The sequence below is a fragment of the Cervus elaphus genome, chromosome 29, assembly GCF_910594005.1.
Source record: "Cervus elaphus chromosome 29, mCerEla1.1, whole genome shotgun sequence".
Lineage (NCBI taxonomy): Eukaryota > Metazoa > Chordata > Mammalia > Artiodactyla > Cervidae > Cervus > Cervus elaphus.
Window position 1 is genome coordinate 11,104,435 of NC_057843.1, and position 15,693 is coordinate 11,120,127.

Here is a 15,693-nt window from a genome sequence, read left to right on the forward strand (position 1 = left end):
TGCACTGTGTGACCATTTCATGTAAAGTTGATTGGTTGTGTGCGTTCATGTGCGATTGCATGAAACAGCAATCATCACAGGGCTTCCCGCTGTCTCTTGGTGAGATGTCAGGTTATTTTCTGCCTTTCTGTTTCATTTCAACCTGTTACTATGAGCATATATAATTTTGCGGACCAAAAAACAGTGATTTTCACTTAAATGGAAAGAACAGACTTCCTCTGGTCTGCATCCTCCCTTGATGACATCATGACTTTCCACTTCTTGCACTTGGGAAAACCTGGTTGGTGAAAGAAACCGGTTACAGGTTGTCTGTTGTGAGGCTGAGATAATACGAAAGCAGACTGGTTGCTCGATACTTGTTAGCGTTCTCTTTAAACAGGCTGACTGGAAACATTTCCCCCCCTAAAAACGGAAACATGGGGTGGAGTGAGAAAGGCTGAGTCGGTGACTTGGGTTTGGGTCCTAAACCCACTTAGTGACTGAGCTCCGGGTTGCGGTGCTGGGCTGCTCCGTGGGCGCCGTGCACGCGGCCGTATACACGATCTGTGGACATTCAGGGCTGGTGCTGATGGCACTGGGCAAGGTGCTTGAGGCCCAGTGAGGCAGACACCAGCCGTGTCCTCATTTATTAAAGGAGGGGGATGAGTGTTGACTGTGAAGGCGGCATGAGGGTGACTAGATAGCAAAGCAGCGCGTGGCGGGGCTCGGATGGTAGTTACCCCACTTGGAGTTTTCCAGGTGGACAGAAGGGTATTCGAGGCTTGTCGAGAAACAGGGAGGAGATAAAGCTGTAATATTTGGACATAAAAAGTAGTTTTTTCCCCTTGTTACAGGCTTATTGTTATTTAGTCACTAAGTAAGTGAGTGTTAGTCGCTCAGTCGTGCCCGACTCTTTGCGACCCCATGGACTGCAGCCCATCAGGCTCCTCTGTCCATGAGATTTTCCAGGCAAGGATACTGGAGTGGGTTGCCATTTCCTTCTCCAGGGGGTCTTCCCGACCTAAGGGATTGAACCTTTGTCTCCTGTATTGGCAGATGGATTCTTTACCACTGAGCCACAAGGAAGCTCCCTGTTACACATGTTAGGTTATTTGTCTATGTTAAAATCAGTTTCTTTCAAAGGTCCATGTGCTTAGTTTTGGGGACAGCCATCACAGGATGAGACACAGAGGTACACAGGTACACAGGACTGATGCTCACAGGAGGCACTGCTCCTCCTCCCTGGTCCCAAAGGTGGCCAGACTCCCTCGGGGGCTCCCTAGGTGGACATGGCTACCTGTGCACACACAGGAGAGACCGCAGTCCACACTGATGCTGGCCAGCTTTCCAGAAGTCCCCAGAATCACAGTGATACGTGAAAATGCTTTTTGCTGTTGCAGAGTCTCAGCTAGCTTCTTGTCCCTCAAAGCATGGAGTTGAAATTTGTAACCCTGGACTTACATGAACAAGAGAGAAGGACCAATCAGAACATCCTCAGAAAGAAGGCCTCAGATCCCAGTGATGTTATTCTTCTGACACTGGCCTCTAGCAAAATTGAGAGATTTCTAGCCAAAAAAAAAAAAAAAAAAAATCAGGTTCTACTGCCAGCAGGTAAGAAACTCTCATGTTAGAATGGGCCAGATAGACTTCCCTGGTGGTCCAGTGGCTAAAATTCTGTGCATCCAATGCAGGCAGTCTGGGTTTGACTGATCAGGGAACTACATTCCACATGTTGCAACTAAGAGTTCGCACACCACAACTAAAGATTTTGCATGCTGCAAATAAGACCTGGTACAGCCAAATGAGTAAATAAACAAGTAAATACGAAAAAAGGCGGGGGGCAGGATACTGCACTTGTCAGATCTTGGCCATAATAGCCGGTACTTGTAGTGTGTTTTAGGTCCCACAGGCCTTGATCGAAGAAACAGACATGTGTGAGCGCATTTAATCTTGACAGCTACTGCACGAGGGAGAAACTTATCAGATCCATTTTACAGACAGGAAACTTGCTGAGGGGCAGAGTTTTCTTGCTCGAGGTCACACACCTATTGAGAAGCCACTTCACTGGAGTGAGGATGGTTTATATAGAGAATGTGGTGGTTTATGCAGCATCTATCAAGTGAGACCACATCAGAACATTCCATTCATTCTGACGGGTGGGCATTCTCTCATTACAAATGAGGGAAGGGCAGCTCAGAAATGGGAGGGGACTTGCTCACAGCTTCAGAGTTAATAGAGGAGCCCAGGTTTTCAGAGCCTAGATCTTCAGCTGTTTTATCAGGTTAGGGGGTCTAAGTTCTTTATGAACAAAACGGCTTTTTTTTTTTTTTGGTTGAGCCTTGCAGGTTGCAGAATTTTAGTTCCCCAACCAGGGATTGAACCCAGGCCCATGGCAAGTGAAAGTGCTGACTCCTAAACACTGGGCCAACAGGGAATTCCCCAAATTTCGTTTTTAACTAGATGATAACCTTAAAAAATACCATAAAAACCTCTGGAAATGAAAAGTTGCAATTTGAAAGATGTCTTCATAGAATAGGTTTTGGCTTTTAAGTTGTACTTCTCAGGATTCTTCTGGGTCAGTAGGAATTTATTCCTTTAAAAGGATTCCACATTCATTCCCAAGTCTGAGAAACAGCTCTACCAGGCTCTTTTACTTTGCAATAATGAATTTTTAAAATCTCATTTTTAATGCAAATAGATTTGTCTGTTTTTGATAAGGGCTTGATTTAAAAAAACAAAACAAAAACTCCCCAAGTGATTTAACAAAAACTCAAAAGCAGAGCTAGCTGACTGGGCTTGAGGTGGTTGCTAAGGAGTTGCTCAATACAGATCAGACACACAAACTACAGCTTTATAGGCTTCATGCTGAGGCTGAAGGGATCACGCCTAGCTGATGTTTCTTATGAGGCAGTCCATCTGATCAAGACCACACATCTCTAGAACTGCCACGCACCAGAGATGCCAAGAACGGTCTTTGGAAGTCAGGGGAAGGCATTCTGCTTAAACGTGAGTTAACCTGAATTTCACGCTAACTAGAGCAGCTTATTTGTGACCTATCTGACATCCACTGTAGGTCTGCTTTAATTAGTAAAGAAAAGGACACACTGATTGGAAGTAAAGAGTGTCCACATTAAAAATTATGATGAAGTGCCCCCTCCCCGTGATGCCCATGCAGGTCCTCCTTCAATGGTAAGACTCCTTTCCCAGGGGTCCAGGCCGTAGTGACTGGCTGTGCATGTGCTGGTGTTAGTTCCAAAGCCTGCACTGAGAACCATCCTCCTCTGAGCACTTTCTCAGTTATCTGAGAGGCTGTCTCTGCGTCTGAGCACTTTCTCAGTTATCTGAGAGGCTGTCTCTGCGGCTAGTGTCCTCAGTTTGGCTCAAAACTGAGAAGTAGCTGAATTCCCTAAACGGCGCTCGTGAAAAGCCTCTGCAGTTACACAGCGAGTCGAAAAGGGAGCTGATGCCATTTGCCTGGTGGCATTTTAACAAGATGGCAAACAGCACCCAGGAGGAAATGGACAGTGCCGGAGACAAGAAACCCGAACCTGTAAACTCATGGCAAGTGTCCCTGTGTTTACAGGGAGAGGAGAGAAAAAGCCTTACATGATTCTTCCTTCTGTGCTGAAGATTTTATTTTTCAAACCTTTAGAGGAATCAACTCCCTTTACTAAACCTTTTTGTAAAATGCCACCGAATCCCAAGGATGCAGGTTAAGCCACGCTCTTAAGAACAGACCTTCTCCAGGCTGAGTCTCCTTAATAGCTTACCTGGAAGTCACAGAGAGGCAGTCCTAGAAGATGATGCTTTGAAAAAGCCAATCTTTCTCCTATTTAGATTTGGGCCTGCTTCCAGTATTTTTTTTTTAACTTTCATATATGAGTTTAACTCTGACCTTTCTCCATTTAAAACTGAAAGAATTAAAATGCAGGGAAGAGTGGCTGTGGATACGTGCCTTGACTTAGGGACACACAAGCTCAGACGTGTGTGCGGCAGACGGCCTGCTCAGGATGGACCAATGGGGACGCCAGACGCTTCTCTGGGTGAAAGCGCTGCCCACGGTGTGTTGCAGTTGTCAGGTGTGAGGGAAGTACAGGCAACAAAAATCCTGAAATAAATGGATGTCTGTAATGGCCCTTTGTAGATGGTAGCCTGTGAACCGAGAAAGGCTGGTTTCAAGCTTGAACCCTCACCTGTTCTCTCCCCATCACAGTTATTTCAAACAGCAGCGCAGGAACGACAATGATTGCCATTTAAAATGAAAGCTCATTTTTTAAACTAGTGCTGGAATGCGTACGCATTATAGTAACAGGACAGAGATCAATGTCTGACAGTTTTCACATGATCCCAACACGACTCTTTGTCTATACTCTATATAAATAACCTACCCCTAAGTTTACTCCTTAAGTGACATAGCCAGTTTTAGTTCATGAATCGTGGTGTCCAAATGAGTTGATTAACTTGCTTTTTGTCTCTCTGCCTGAGTCACAGTTAGGTCACTTGCAAGTCTCATGCAAAACTGAGAAACTAGATACAGGAGCTAAGGCTCGAAAACAGGTGACGCCTTGAGAACATGCGGGAGCGGGTGCTGGGGGGGGTCTGAGTGTCCAGGCTCCATGCGCTTGGTCGGCAGAAGCCCGACCCAGCCCTAAGCAAGGTTTCCAGGCTCCAGGGCGAGGGGGAGCCTCCTGCCAGGGGCTCAGGGAGGTCCATTTGCTTTGCTCAGCCTCTGTGCTGAGTTTTCAAGACATCCTGGATCTGTTTCCTGCCAGGGAGGAGATGCCTCAAGGTGGACTGGTGCGGTGTTATTCTAGCGTCTTTACCATGTATGGACCTTGCAATCTGTAGCCAATCTTTCTGTAATAATTCCTGGTGCCGACACCTGTGAAGAAGCAGAAAAAACAGAATCTCTATTAAGCTTAACTTGGCATGCGTGCTAAGTCACTTCAGTTGTGTCCGACTCTGTGACCCCATGGACCATAGCCCACCAGGCTCCTCTGTCCATGGGTTTCTCCAGGCAAGAATGCCGGAGGAGGTTGCCATGCCCCCCTCCAGGGGCTCTTCCTGATTTTAGGGATCAAACCCGCATCTCTTATGTCTCCTGCATTGTCAGGCAGGTTCTTTACAACTACTGCCGCCTGGGACGCCCAAGTGTGACTCCAGTAACCCTCAAAAGCCAGCGCATGCGTCCCTCTGAGGTGTCCTCCTTCAGTCTCCCACTAACTCACAGACCAAAGTCCATTCCAGGTTGAATCTCATTTTAGTAAGTCTGGAACTGTTATGAATTCTGAACTCAAGTTGCATTAAAAGCATAGAAACTGTATTTCAGAGCTGATGGGTTTACAATCCTGTGGGCACCATGCAGCACAGCTTTAGATGTTGCAGGTGAATGGGGAGTGGTGGACCTAATGTGTGTGATGTCCATACTCCGAGTGAAGCCAGACAGCGTCGTGGTTTCCTGGGAGGCTGAACAAGAGGACAGGTGTGGGACGTGGGGTCTCCGCAGCCTCGATGCCCCAACCCAGAGAAGTGTCAGTGCCGCTCACTCCTCCAGAGTGACCATTTCCGCAAAACAATGTCAGTGACATGAAATTAGTGGTACTTAATCTGCACCTTGTTTTATAGGTTTTGGGGGGTATTAATTTGGTGTACTTATTCTGATATACAAGCAGTTTAAGCACTAGGAACTTACGCTGACATTTTATTTGCCTACGTTTTAAGGAACATTAGCTGATTTAAGTCAACTACTAAAGGTCTGTAAACTTTTTCTTCTTGAAAAGGAATCTATATCTTACTTCCATTTGAGAAAATTATGGTAAATGGTGTCTCTCTAATAAAACATGAACACATATAAGAAGTTGAGCTCCCAGGAGGATAAAGCATGGTTTATGTGGTATTATCTATATGCTGCTAAGTCGCGTCAGTGGTGTCCGACTCTGTGGGACCCCATGGACAGCAGCCCACCAGGCTCCTCTGTCCCTGGGATTCTCCAGGCAAGAATACTGGAATGGGTTGCCATTTCCTTCTCCAACTATCTATATGAGTGGTTAAGAGTATGGGCTTTTGATCAGTTAGACATGGGTTTAAGGCCTAGACCTGTCGTTTTAAGGGCTGTGGCTTTGGCCAATTATTTAATTTCCCTGAATCTACATTTTATCATCTGTAATAATGTACCTATGTTTTAAGGATGGTGAATAGTAAATGAGATGGTCCTTGAGATGTGCTGAAGTCCAAGAGTCTGGAAAAAGTTGATTCTTCTGAACCACTGGTTGCTGTTATTATTTTAAAATTTCTAGTGATCTGATATCTGATGGTTTTTCTAGCTTCATCTCTTGCTACTGTTCTCCCTGGAAACGCTATGCTTCAGCCTTGGTGAAGTTTTAAGTTCCCTCCATGTCTGGCTCTTTATCTAGCTTCCAGGCTTGGCCCATGCTGTGCTCTCTAGCAAATGAATTAAACCCTGGGGAGGGGCGTGGGATCCTGTGATCTGGAACTGGTTGGTCAGAGGCATGCTGACTGACTATAGACTTGTGATTTGCATCCAAAGTGGGGGCGGTCTTGGGAACTGAACACGTAACCTGTGGGGTCTGACGCCACCTCCAGGGAGCTAGTGTGAGAACTGAGTTAATTGTGGGCCAGCCAGCTGGTGCCGCAGAATCACACGATGTGTGGAAAACACTATTTCTGGTGTCAGTGGTGTTGTAGTTTTACTGTGTGTAACATAAAGGAAGACACCGGCATTTTTCTTTTCAGTGCTTTGCCCCACAGCTCTCACCACGGGGCCCTGTGATGCTGGCTGACCTCCCCTCTGCCCCTGCGGTGGAAGCTCTATGTATCTTGTTCATCACTTTGTATTCCTAGTGATCAATATTGTGTGTGAAATCAGGCCACTGCTAGCCCTCTCCAGTCTAACCTCATTCTTTAGCCCAAACATTTGCCATTTAGGAACAGCCTTCCCATCGTGTTTTGTTTCCCATCCCTTTTCAAAATCTTTCAAGTATCATGAAAACGGAACTGAAGCTGATGTTATGGAGGTAACAGAATTGTCGTGTAGTAAGAGGTCACTGGAGAATTTCCCTTTTAATCCTAGGATTACTGATATTTTGCCTTGTACAATTTCACCTTTTGTGTTCATCATTTCTGTTCAACACTCTGGTTTGGGGTAGAGCTGGGGGAAGACAGAAACATGAACAAATAATGGGTCAGGCTGCTCAGACCCACTGGATCCAGGAAGACATCTCATGCCTCTCAGGGGGTAGGTGTGTGCGTGCTAAGTCGCTTCAGTCCTGTCCAACTCTTTGCAATCCCATGGACTGTGGCCCGCAAGGCTCCCCTGTCCATGGGATTCTCCAGGCGAGAATACTGGAGTGGGTTGCCATGCTCTCCTCCAGGGGATCTTTCTGACCCAGGGATTGAACTCAAGTCTCTCATGTCTCCTACACTGGTAGTCGGGTTCTTTACCACTACCACCACCTGGGACGTCCCCGTCAGAGGGTACAACCACTTTAGTGTTTGGATTATCTCCTAAAGTTCTGTATCTGTAAGCAGGTACTATGTCCCAGCAATCACATTCCCAGAGTGAAAAGAGAAACAAATGCTTATAGCCAACGAAAGACAGGATACTCATAACATCCAAAACAGGAAACAATCCAAATATCGATCAATAGTAGAATGGATAAAGTACAGGATGTTCACACAGTGGAATACTAGTGAGGCAACAGGAAAGCAGGAACTAGAGCTACCTCCAACACCATGGATGAATCTCACAGATCTAATTTTGCACAAAAGAAACCAGATGTATGTATGAGTCCATCACTGAAAGTTCAGAAACAGGCAAAACTAATTTTATGGGTGATAAAGGTCAGAATACTGGTTATATTTGAAAGACAATAAGGATTGACAGATGGAACAAGGGAGTGTTCTGCAGTGCTGAAAATGGTGTATCTTGATCTAGGTTAGAAGTTATTTAATACATGGGAACTTACACATACACACAAATTACATGGTATACTGAAAACACTGTACTTTATTCATGTACATTATAGTTGGATTAAAAAAAATCCCATGAGGGTGTACATCCATTTAATAGATGTTCCATGAGTTTTGACAGCTCTATTTATACAAAGAATTCAACAAAATAAGGAAAAAGGATGAGAGGTAGGTGGTTAAGAAACCATTACCAGAGTGATCAGTGTATCACACAGTTGTCTCTGAAGTCATTCTTCTGTTTCTAGAATCCTAGAAACACACAAACATGCTAGAAATGACTTTTGTCATCCTTTCTTCCACTTTAAAGTTTGCATTCAAACTGAACTTTGCTCTGTGACATCAGCGTTTAGGCAGAGGCACCCTAAGATTAAAACAAGCTTTTCCTCACTTTAGCTGCAATGCACATACTGTAGCATAATTTAAGGATTCTGATCAGAAAAGTGACATGACTGACTTACCTTTGAAAGAGATCTCTCTGGATGCTATTTTGAGAACAGAAGGAAAGTACCAGGAGGGCAGGGTTTTTACCTGCAGAATTGCTAGTACCTGGAGCAATGCCTACATGTATTTGTTCAGTAAGTGAGTAAGTAACCAAGGGCAGGGGGCTTCCCAGTGGCTCAGATAGTAAAAGAATCTCCTGCAATGCAGGAAGACCTGGGTTCAATCCCTGGGTCGGGAAGATCCCCTGGAGGAGGAAATGGCAGCCCACTCCAGTATTCTCCCCTGGGAAATCCCATGGACAGAGGAGCCTGGTGGGCTATAGTCCATGGGGTTGCAAAAAGTCAGACATGACTGAGCGACTAAGCACAGATACACACAACCAAGGGCAGAAACAGGGAGACCAGTTAAGAAGCTACTGCAACAATCCAGGTAAGAAAGAGATGGAGGTGGCTCAAAGCAGAATCATAGTGGAGAAGAGTGGCTGAAGCCTTGAAATACTCAAAAGGGAGAGTTAGAAGAATCTGCTGATGGGTGTCAAGAGAGGGGCCTAAGATGACTCTAAGATTTTTGGCTGAATAAGAATTGTCAGTGAGACTGACAATTGTTAGTGAGACTGAAAGGTGCTGGGAGAGGGGGTGGGGAGGACACCAGGAGACTGGCTTTGGCCGTGCTGCAGGTAAAATGGCTGGTAGGACAATCAGGTGGGGATGCTGAGTGATGTGCGATGATTCTGGAAGCCTCTCTTGCTCTTAGATGGTCTGTTTTCATGTATGTTCTTTTGGAAAGAAATTATTTTTTTCTTAATTGAAGTATAGTTGCTTCATGATACTAGCTGCACACGTACAACACAGTCCCTCAGGATTCTTTAAATGGAGTGCAGTGTGAGTCATGATAAAATACTGGCTTGCTGCCCTGGGCTATACAATCTATCCTGGTAGCTTATTTATTTCACGCATGGCAGTCTGTGCCTCTTAGTTCCTTACCCCTACTTTGCCTCTCCCCAGCGGTGACCACTAGTTTGTTCTCTGTATCTGTGAGTCTGTTAAGAAATTTCTGGCTGGGGCAGGTAGCTTACGAGGGAGTTGGCTAAGGATGAAGCAGGTGGGTGGAGGCTGGCAGAGTGGGCAGCTGAAGACAACCTGGGTCCTTTTTGATACTGTTGAATCATGAAGTAGCCAGTCTTAAAGTTGCTTACCTAGGAAGCGGTTGTGAAAAATGTTTTCTGTTTGGTGGAAGCCATTTTGTTTGGTACTTTTTGGCACTGTAATAATGCATAAGATAAACTTACCATTTTAACCATTTTTAACTGTACAATTTACTGGTATGAAGTACCTTCACACTGTTGCTCAACGCTCACCAACATCCAGTCTACAGCAGTAAACCTGAAAGTCTGTATCTATTAAACAATAGCTCCCTGATTTATACAATTATAAGTGGATTTAAAAAAAAACTGAAGTACAGTTAATTTGTAGTATTGTGTTAGTCTCAAGTATCCAGTGCAGTGATTCAGTTATATATACACACATACAAGATGTGGAGTATAGCTCCCTGTGTGGTACAGTAGGTCCTTGTTGGATATCTATTTTACATACAGTAGTGTGTATCTGTTAATCCCATATTCCTACTTTATCCCTACCCCCCTTAGTAACCATACATTTGTTTTCTCTGTGAGTCTATTTCTGTTTTGTAAATAAGTTCATTTATATCATTTTAAAAAAACTTCACATATAAGTGGTGTCTGTCTGATTTCACTTAGTATGATAATCTATATAGGCCCATCCATGTTGTGCAAATGGCAATATTTCATTCTTTTCTATGGCTAATATTCTATTGTATGTATGTGAGTGAATGTGTATTTGTATATACACACACACACTCCCCACACCTTTATCCATTCATCTGTCAACAGACATTTAGGTTGCTTCTATGTCTTGGCAATTGTAGACAGTGCTACAGTGAACACTGGGCTGCATGTATCTTTTCAAATTAGTTTTCTCTAGATATACACCCAGGAGTGGGACTGAAGGATCATACGGTAACTCTATTTTTAGTTTTTTAAGGAACCCCCATACTGTTCTCCAGAGTGGCTGCACCAACTTACATTCCCACCAGCAGTGTAGGAGGGTTCCCTTTCCTCCACATCCTCTCCAGCATCCATTATTTGTAGGCTTTTTTTTTTTTTTTTTTAATTTGTAGGCTTTTTAATGATAGCTATTCTGACTGGCATGAGGTTGGCTTTTTATACTTCTAATTTTACAAACAATCTATTATGGAGAATTTCAAACAACAAAAGTAGAGGCGATAGTAGACGGAACCTCGAAATACCCAGTACCCAGCTTCAACAATGACCAACTCATCCATCAGACTTCTGTTGCTTCTAGCTTCCTACCTACATGAGGTCACAAGATAGATTTAATGTTTCCTTTTGATTCTGCTCAGCTCAGTCACTGGAATCAAGTTTAAATCTCCTCTTTCAAATAAAGATGATGGTAATCTTTACCATCTTCTTTACCAGTTATAACCAGATTGAGGGCTTCCCAGGTGGCGCTAGTGGTAAAGAATCTGCCTGCCAATGAAGGAGACGTAAGAGATGCAGGTTCGATTCCTGAGTCGGGAAGATCCCCTGGAGGAGGGCATGGCAATCCACTCCTGTATTCATGCCTGAAGACAGAGGAGCCTGGTGGGCTACAGTGCACCAGACTGAAGATGTGCAGCCGGTCAGAGAGCTTTACTTCCCCAAGCATGCCCCAGCCTACATCTGTCCACCATAAAGAGCTGTGGAGGTAAGAGAGAAGCTGCTCCTTACACGTAGCGCAGGATTCAACAACCCCTGGATAACCACGAAGTCCCATGATCTGGCGCATTCCCAGTGTGCTGGTTAACAAACAGCTTTACTGGGGCACAGCTCAGCGCTCCTCAGTTAGGAGTCCCACTGAGGGACCTCCCTGGGGTCTCGTGGTTGAGAATCCCTCTTCCAATGCAGGGGATGTGGCTTGGATCCCTGGTCGGGGAACTAAGATCCCACATGGCATGGTGTAACCAAGCCTGCGTGCCACAACTAGAGAGAAGCCCTCGCTGTAACTGAACCAATGCAACAACAACAGAAAAAGTCCCACTGAACATCCAGACTCCCCAGTTCCCAGCTTCTGCCCTAATACAGAAGATGGGGCCTGGAAACCATTACTAACTTGATGGAGGAGAGCCGTTCAGGCTTTGCTTGCTATGTACTTTTTGAAGGAAAAGCACACTTTCAAGCTCCGATCCTTGTTTTCAGTAACATCAGTAGCACTGAGATGGGAAGTCTACTTCCGGCCCACCAGGTAAGCTGTCAGTATTTTGGGGAGAGAAGTTTGACCTTTAGCCAGTCTGGACTCTCACCTCTTACTTAAACAAAAATATTCCCCATTTGTATCTCTCTGTGCCTCCTGTTTCTTGAAAGAAAGATTTTCCTCTGTTTCTACCCTCTGCAGAACAGGCTGGTGAAAGTATTAGCATTCTCAGCCAGCTTAGAAGGGAAAACGTACCATCCCCAGGGTGGGTGGAGGCCACGCTCTGCCCCTTCTGCTCTCCTTGGTTAGCAGGGCTCCTCGTCACAGTAACTTTCCTCTTGCGAGACAGCCAAGAAAAAGCAATTACATCTCACAGCTGACGTCAGCCGAGCGCCTGGACTGACGTGGGCAGCTGTCTCACAGGCTTCTGCCCTTGAGGACAGACAGGCAGCGGGCTGTCTCCAAAGTAAGCGGGTTCTCTACCCAAAGGCCTGCGTGCGGCCCTGCCAGTCCCTGGGCCGGGGGGTGAGCAGGGGTGACCTCTGTGCAGCTGTCCTCAGGGTGCCCGGCTGGCAGAGCCCACGGCGGGCAGCAGAGCCTCGAGGACAGGGAGGAGGGGGCAGTCCACGAACTGGAGGCATCTCCCCCAGGTTTACCGGGAGCTGGGTGCTCTGGGCAGTCGGCCTTGGAGCAATAAGCCCAGAGGCCACAATGCAGAAACAGCTTTCCCACCAAGTACTGACCTGTCCGCCCTCTGCTCCTCTTATCCTGCCCAGAGCCAGCACTGTCCTTTGCTTTGATTAAATCCTCAGCCTGCAGCTGCATAGGCTTCCCAGGTGGTACAGTGGTAAATAATCCACTTGCCAATGCAGGAGACATAGGTTTGATCCCCGGGTCGGGAGGTCCCCTGGAGAAGGAAATGACACCAGATGCCTCCAAGCCTCCAGCCCCTCAAGGTGGACAAAAATGCCTCTGCTTCCTCATCACCTCTCCCTTTCTTTGACAGATGTGTACCATTTCAGCTTAACACAGCTTCAGCTACTCTAAGTGTTGATGAAAGACAGGAAATTACCCCAAATGTACAGGCCAACTGCCTCAGCCACGGGCCACAGAGCAGCTTAACTGGGAGCTGGTCAGTGCTGTTTAATAAAGGGGGAGGGAGGGAATCACAGAACCTTAAAAAAGTGAAATCAAAGATGAAAATGGAACAAACCTCACTGCTTACTCAAATTCTGTGCTGTGTGTGGTTAGTCGTGTCTGACTCTCTACGACCCCAGAGACGGTAGCCCACCAGGCTCCTCTGTCCACAGGATTCTCCAGGCAAGAATAGTGGAGTGGGTTGCCATTCACTTCTCCAGGGGATCTTCCCAACCCAGGGACTAAACCCAAGTCTCCTGCATTGGCAGGCAGATTCTTTACCACTAGCACCACCAGGTAAGCCCTTAAATTCTACTGATATGTGTTAGAAAAAAAATGCATTCTATTTTTACATAAATAGAGGAAGCAGGCTAGGAAGGAGTCAACTAGTCAAGGTGATACCCGATTAGGTTTCGACACTCTGCTTCTCCACGTTACTACTGCCCTTTCCCTCTAAGGGGTAGATCCAATACCAGAGTGAAGCTTAGAAGATGAAAATAAAACACATTTTTCCTTTAAAAGAGAAAATAAGTCAGAAGCAGGAAATGAGCCTCAACCCCGCTTGTCAGAATCACAATTAGTTACACAGTCACAATTCTGACTAACTCCATCTCAAAATAAAAGCAGCAACAACCGTAGAGCTGAGTGTACAGTATAAAGCTAGAGGAGGGCCACTCGGAGCCCTCACATCCACACCAGGCACGCACGCTGGATGCTGGACACACCCCACCGAGACTGAGATCACTATCCTGGGAGGCATGAGAGGTTCAGAAACCGTCTGCACTCAAGGTCACACAACTGAAGTACGAGAACCGTAATTCAGAGCCAGCTTGCCTCCGTGGATGCAGTGTGTTCCCAAGGAGCCCTGGCACCTGTGTTGTGGGTGATGCCCGACACCCCGCTTCCCTTGCTCTGGCTGTGAACATCTCATCAGCCCTGATAACAGCACATCCATTTTTATTCCTGCATAGAAAGGTCAGCTGACTTGTCTCAATCACCTCACCTTCTCTGTGTCCAGCTTCTCCCTGTCCTCTGATAAGGTCACCATGTTTGCTTTATACAGCGCTTTACCTCCATTTCACTAACAAGGGCTCAGTAAAAAACAGAATAATTACATACAAGGTTCTGGTCACAGAGTTCTGTACTGCCTGCCTGCGTTAACAGATGGCTCTTACACATGTGAGAACTACTGGGAAGGGGTGTACTGTTTAAATAATTTGATAAATGTGGTCACCCTTTTTAAAATGAAGAGAAATATGATACAGAGGTTTGGGGGGAAAAAAGCAACAGAGATGGAACACTGATGGAAACCAGGCAGGAGTGTGTGCTGAGTTGCTCAGTTGTGTCCGACTCTGAGACCCCCATGGACTGTAGCCCGCCAGGCTCCTCTGTCCACAGGATTCTCCAGGCAAGAATACTGGAGTGGGTTGCCATTCCCTTCTCCAGGGGATCTTCCCGACCCAGGGAATGAACCCGCATCTCTAACGTTTTCTTGCATTGGCAGGTGGGTTTTTTACCACTACCTGGGAAGCCCAAGGAGTATTTAAGCTTATAGAAAAGGTGACTTCAGGCTTATGTCAGACTAAATGGCTAGGACCAACTTTTTAGCTGCAGACAGTTAAAAAATGTACACAAAACTAAAAATGCTTCCACTAGAAGAATACCCAACAGCTAATTATCAGGCAGGAAATAGGGAGAAAATGTGAGCTCTGAGAAGGGAGTAGAGCCTTTTCTGCCTCAGTGGTGATGCCAACCCAGAAAGGGCAGCTGGATCCAAGCAGAATGGGAGGAGGCACGTGGCTACCAGAGGCAGAGAACCAGCTGCAACACCCTGTATCTCTCTTCCCTCCACGAAGGGCTGTCCTCTAAGGTACGCGGAAGATGAGGAGCAACCATCATCAACGTCTTGAAGTATTCCTGAAAGCAAATTCTCTCGTAAAATGCTCAGCAAATAACAAAACAGTGAGGCAGGTACACATCAAGACAAGATGACAAAAGAAGAGAGACTGCAGAGACTCTACATTGGGAATTATCTGACACAGATTGTAGAGAAGTTCTGCTTACTACATACATGGAGATAGATGCTGGAGTTAAGAATGTTTAAAAGCCACAAGAAACTATAAAACATGATGTCACAGAGTTGAAAAAGATACCAGAAATCAGAGAATTAAGAACTAAGGCGTCAATGGATGAGTTTAATGGTAGGTTAGACTTAATTAGTAAAGTGGAAGATCCCCTGGAGAATGAAATGGCAACCCACTCCAGTATTCTTGCTTAGAACATCCCATGGACAGAGGAGCCTGGTGGGCTACAGTCCATGGGGCTGCAAGAGTCCGACAAGACTTAACTTTGTACTGTTGTTGCTTAGTCACTAAGTCAGAAGAAACTTCAACTACAAAGCATGGGGAAATAGAGAAACGGGCGGGGATACAGGACTTGAGACACAGTGGATACAATGAGTGGGTCTAACATGTTTAGCTGGAGTCCCAGGATGTGAGGGAGGAGGGGGACAATGGGATAGAATCAGAGAATGAAAATTACTTGGAACTTAAAAAGTCAACCACTAATTAAAGAAACTCAATGAAACCTAAGCCATCCCAAAAAGATGAAATGCACATCTAGAATCATAGTAAAACTAGAGAAAATAAAGACAATCTAAAAATAAAGATACTTAAAAAAAAAAAAATCATAAAAGCAGCCAGAGAAGATCCTCAAAGACAGACATCTGACTTCTTAACTGTGGAAGACAGTGGAAAGACAGCTTCAAGGAACTGAAAGGGAACGCAAGGCCTATGCTATACTCACTGAAACTTACTTTAAGAAGAGCCAGAATACAATATTTCATACAATTAGAATAATTTGCTACCAGCAGAATTTT

General features: G+C 45.5%; 1 protein-coding gene across 1 annotated transcript in view; it reads right to left on the reverse strand.

Annotated features, from left to right (window-relative positions):
* Positions 1-3,599: 3,599 nt before the first annotated feature.
* The window catches only part of ELP3 (elongator acetyltransferase complex subunit 3), a 120,840-nt gene continuing 108,746 nt past the window's right edge, over positions 3,600-15,693 (reverse strand). The window contains exon 15 of the mRNA XM_043890843.1: positions 3,600-4,861. Coding sequence (XP_043746778.1) covers positions 4,785-4,861 — 77 coding nt within the window. The 3' untranslated portion in view covers positions 3,600-4,784. The remainder of the gene's footprint in view (positions 4,862-15,693) is intronic.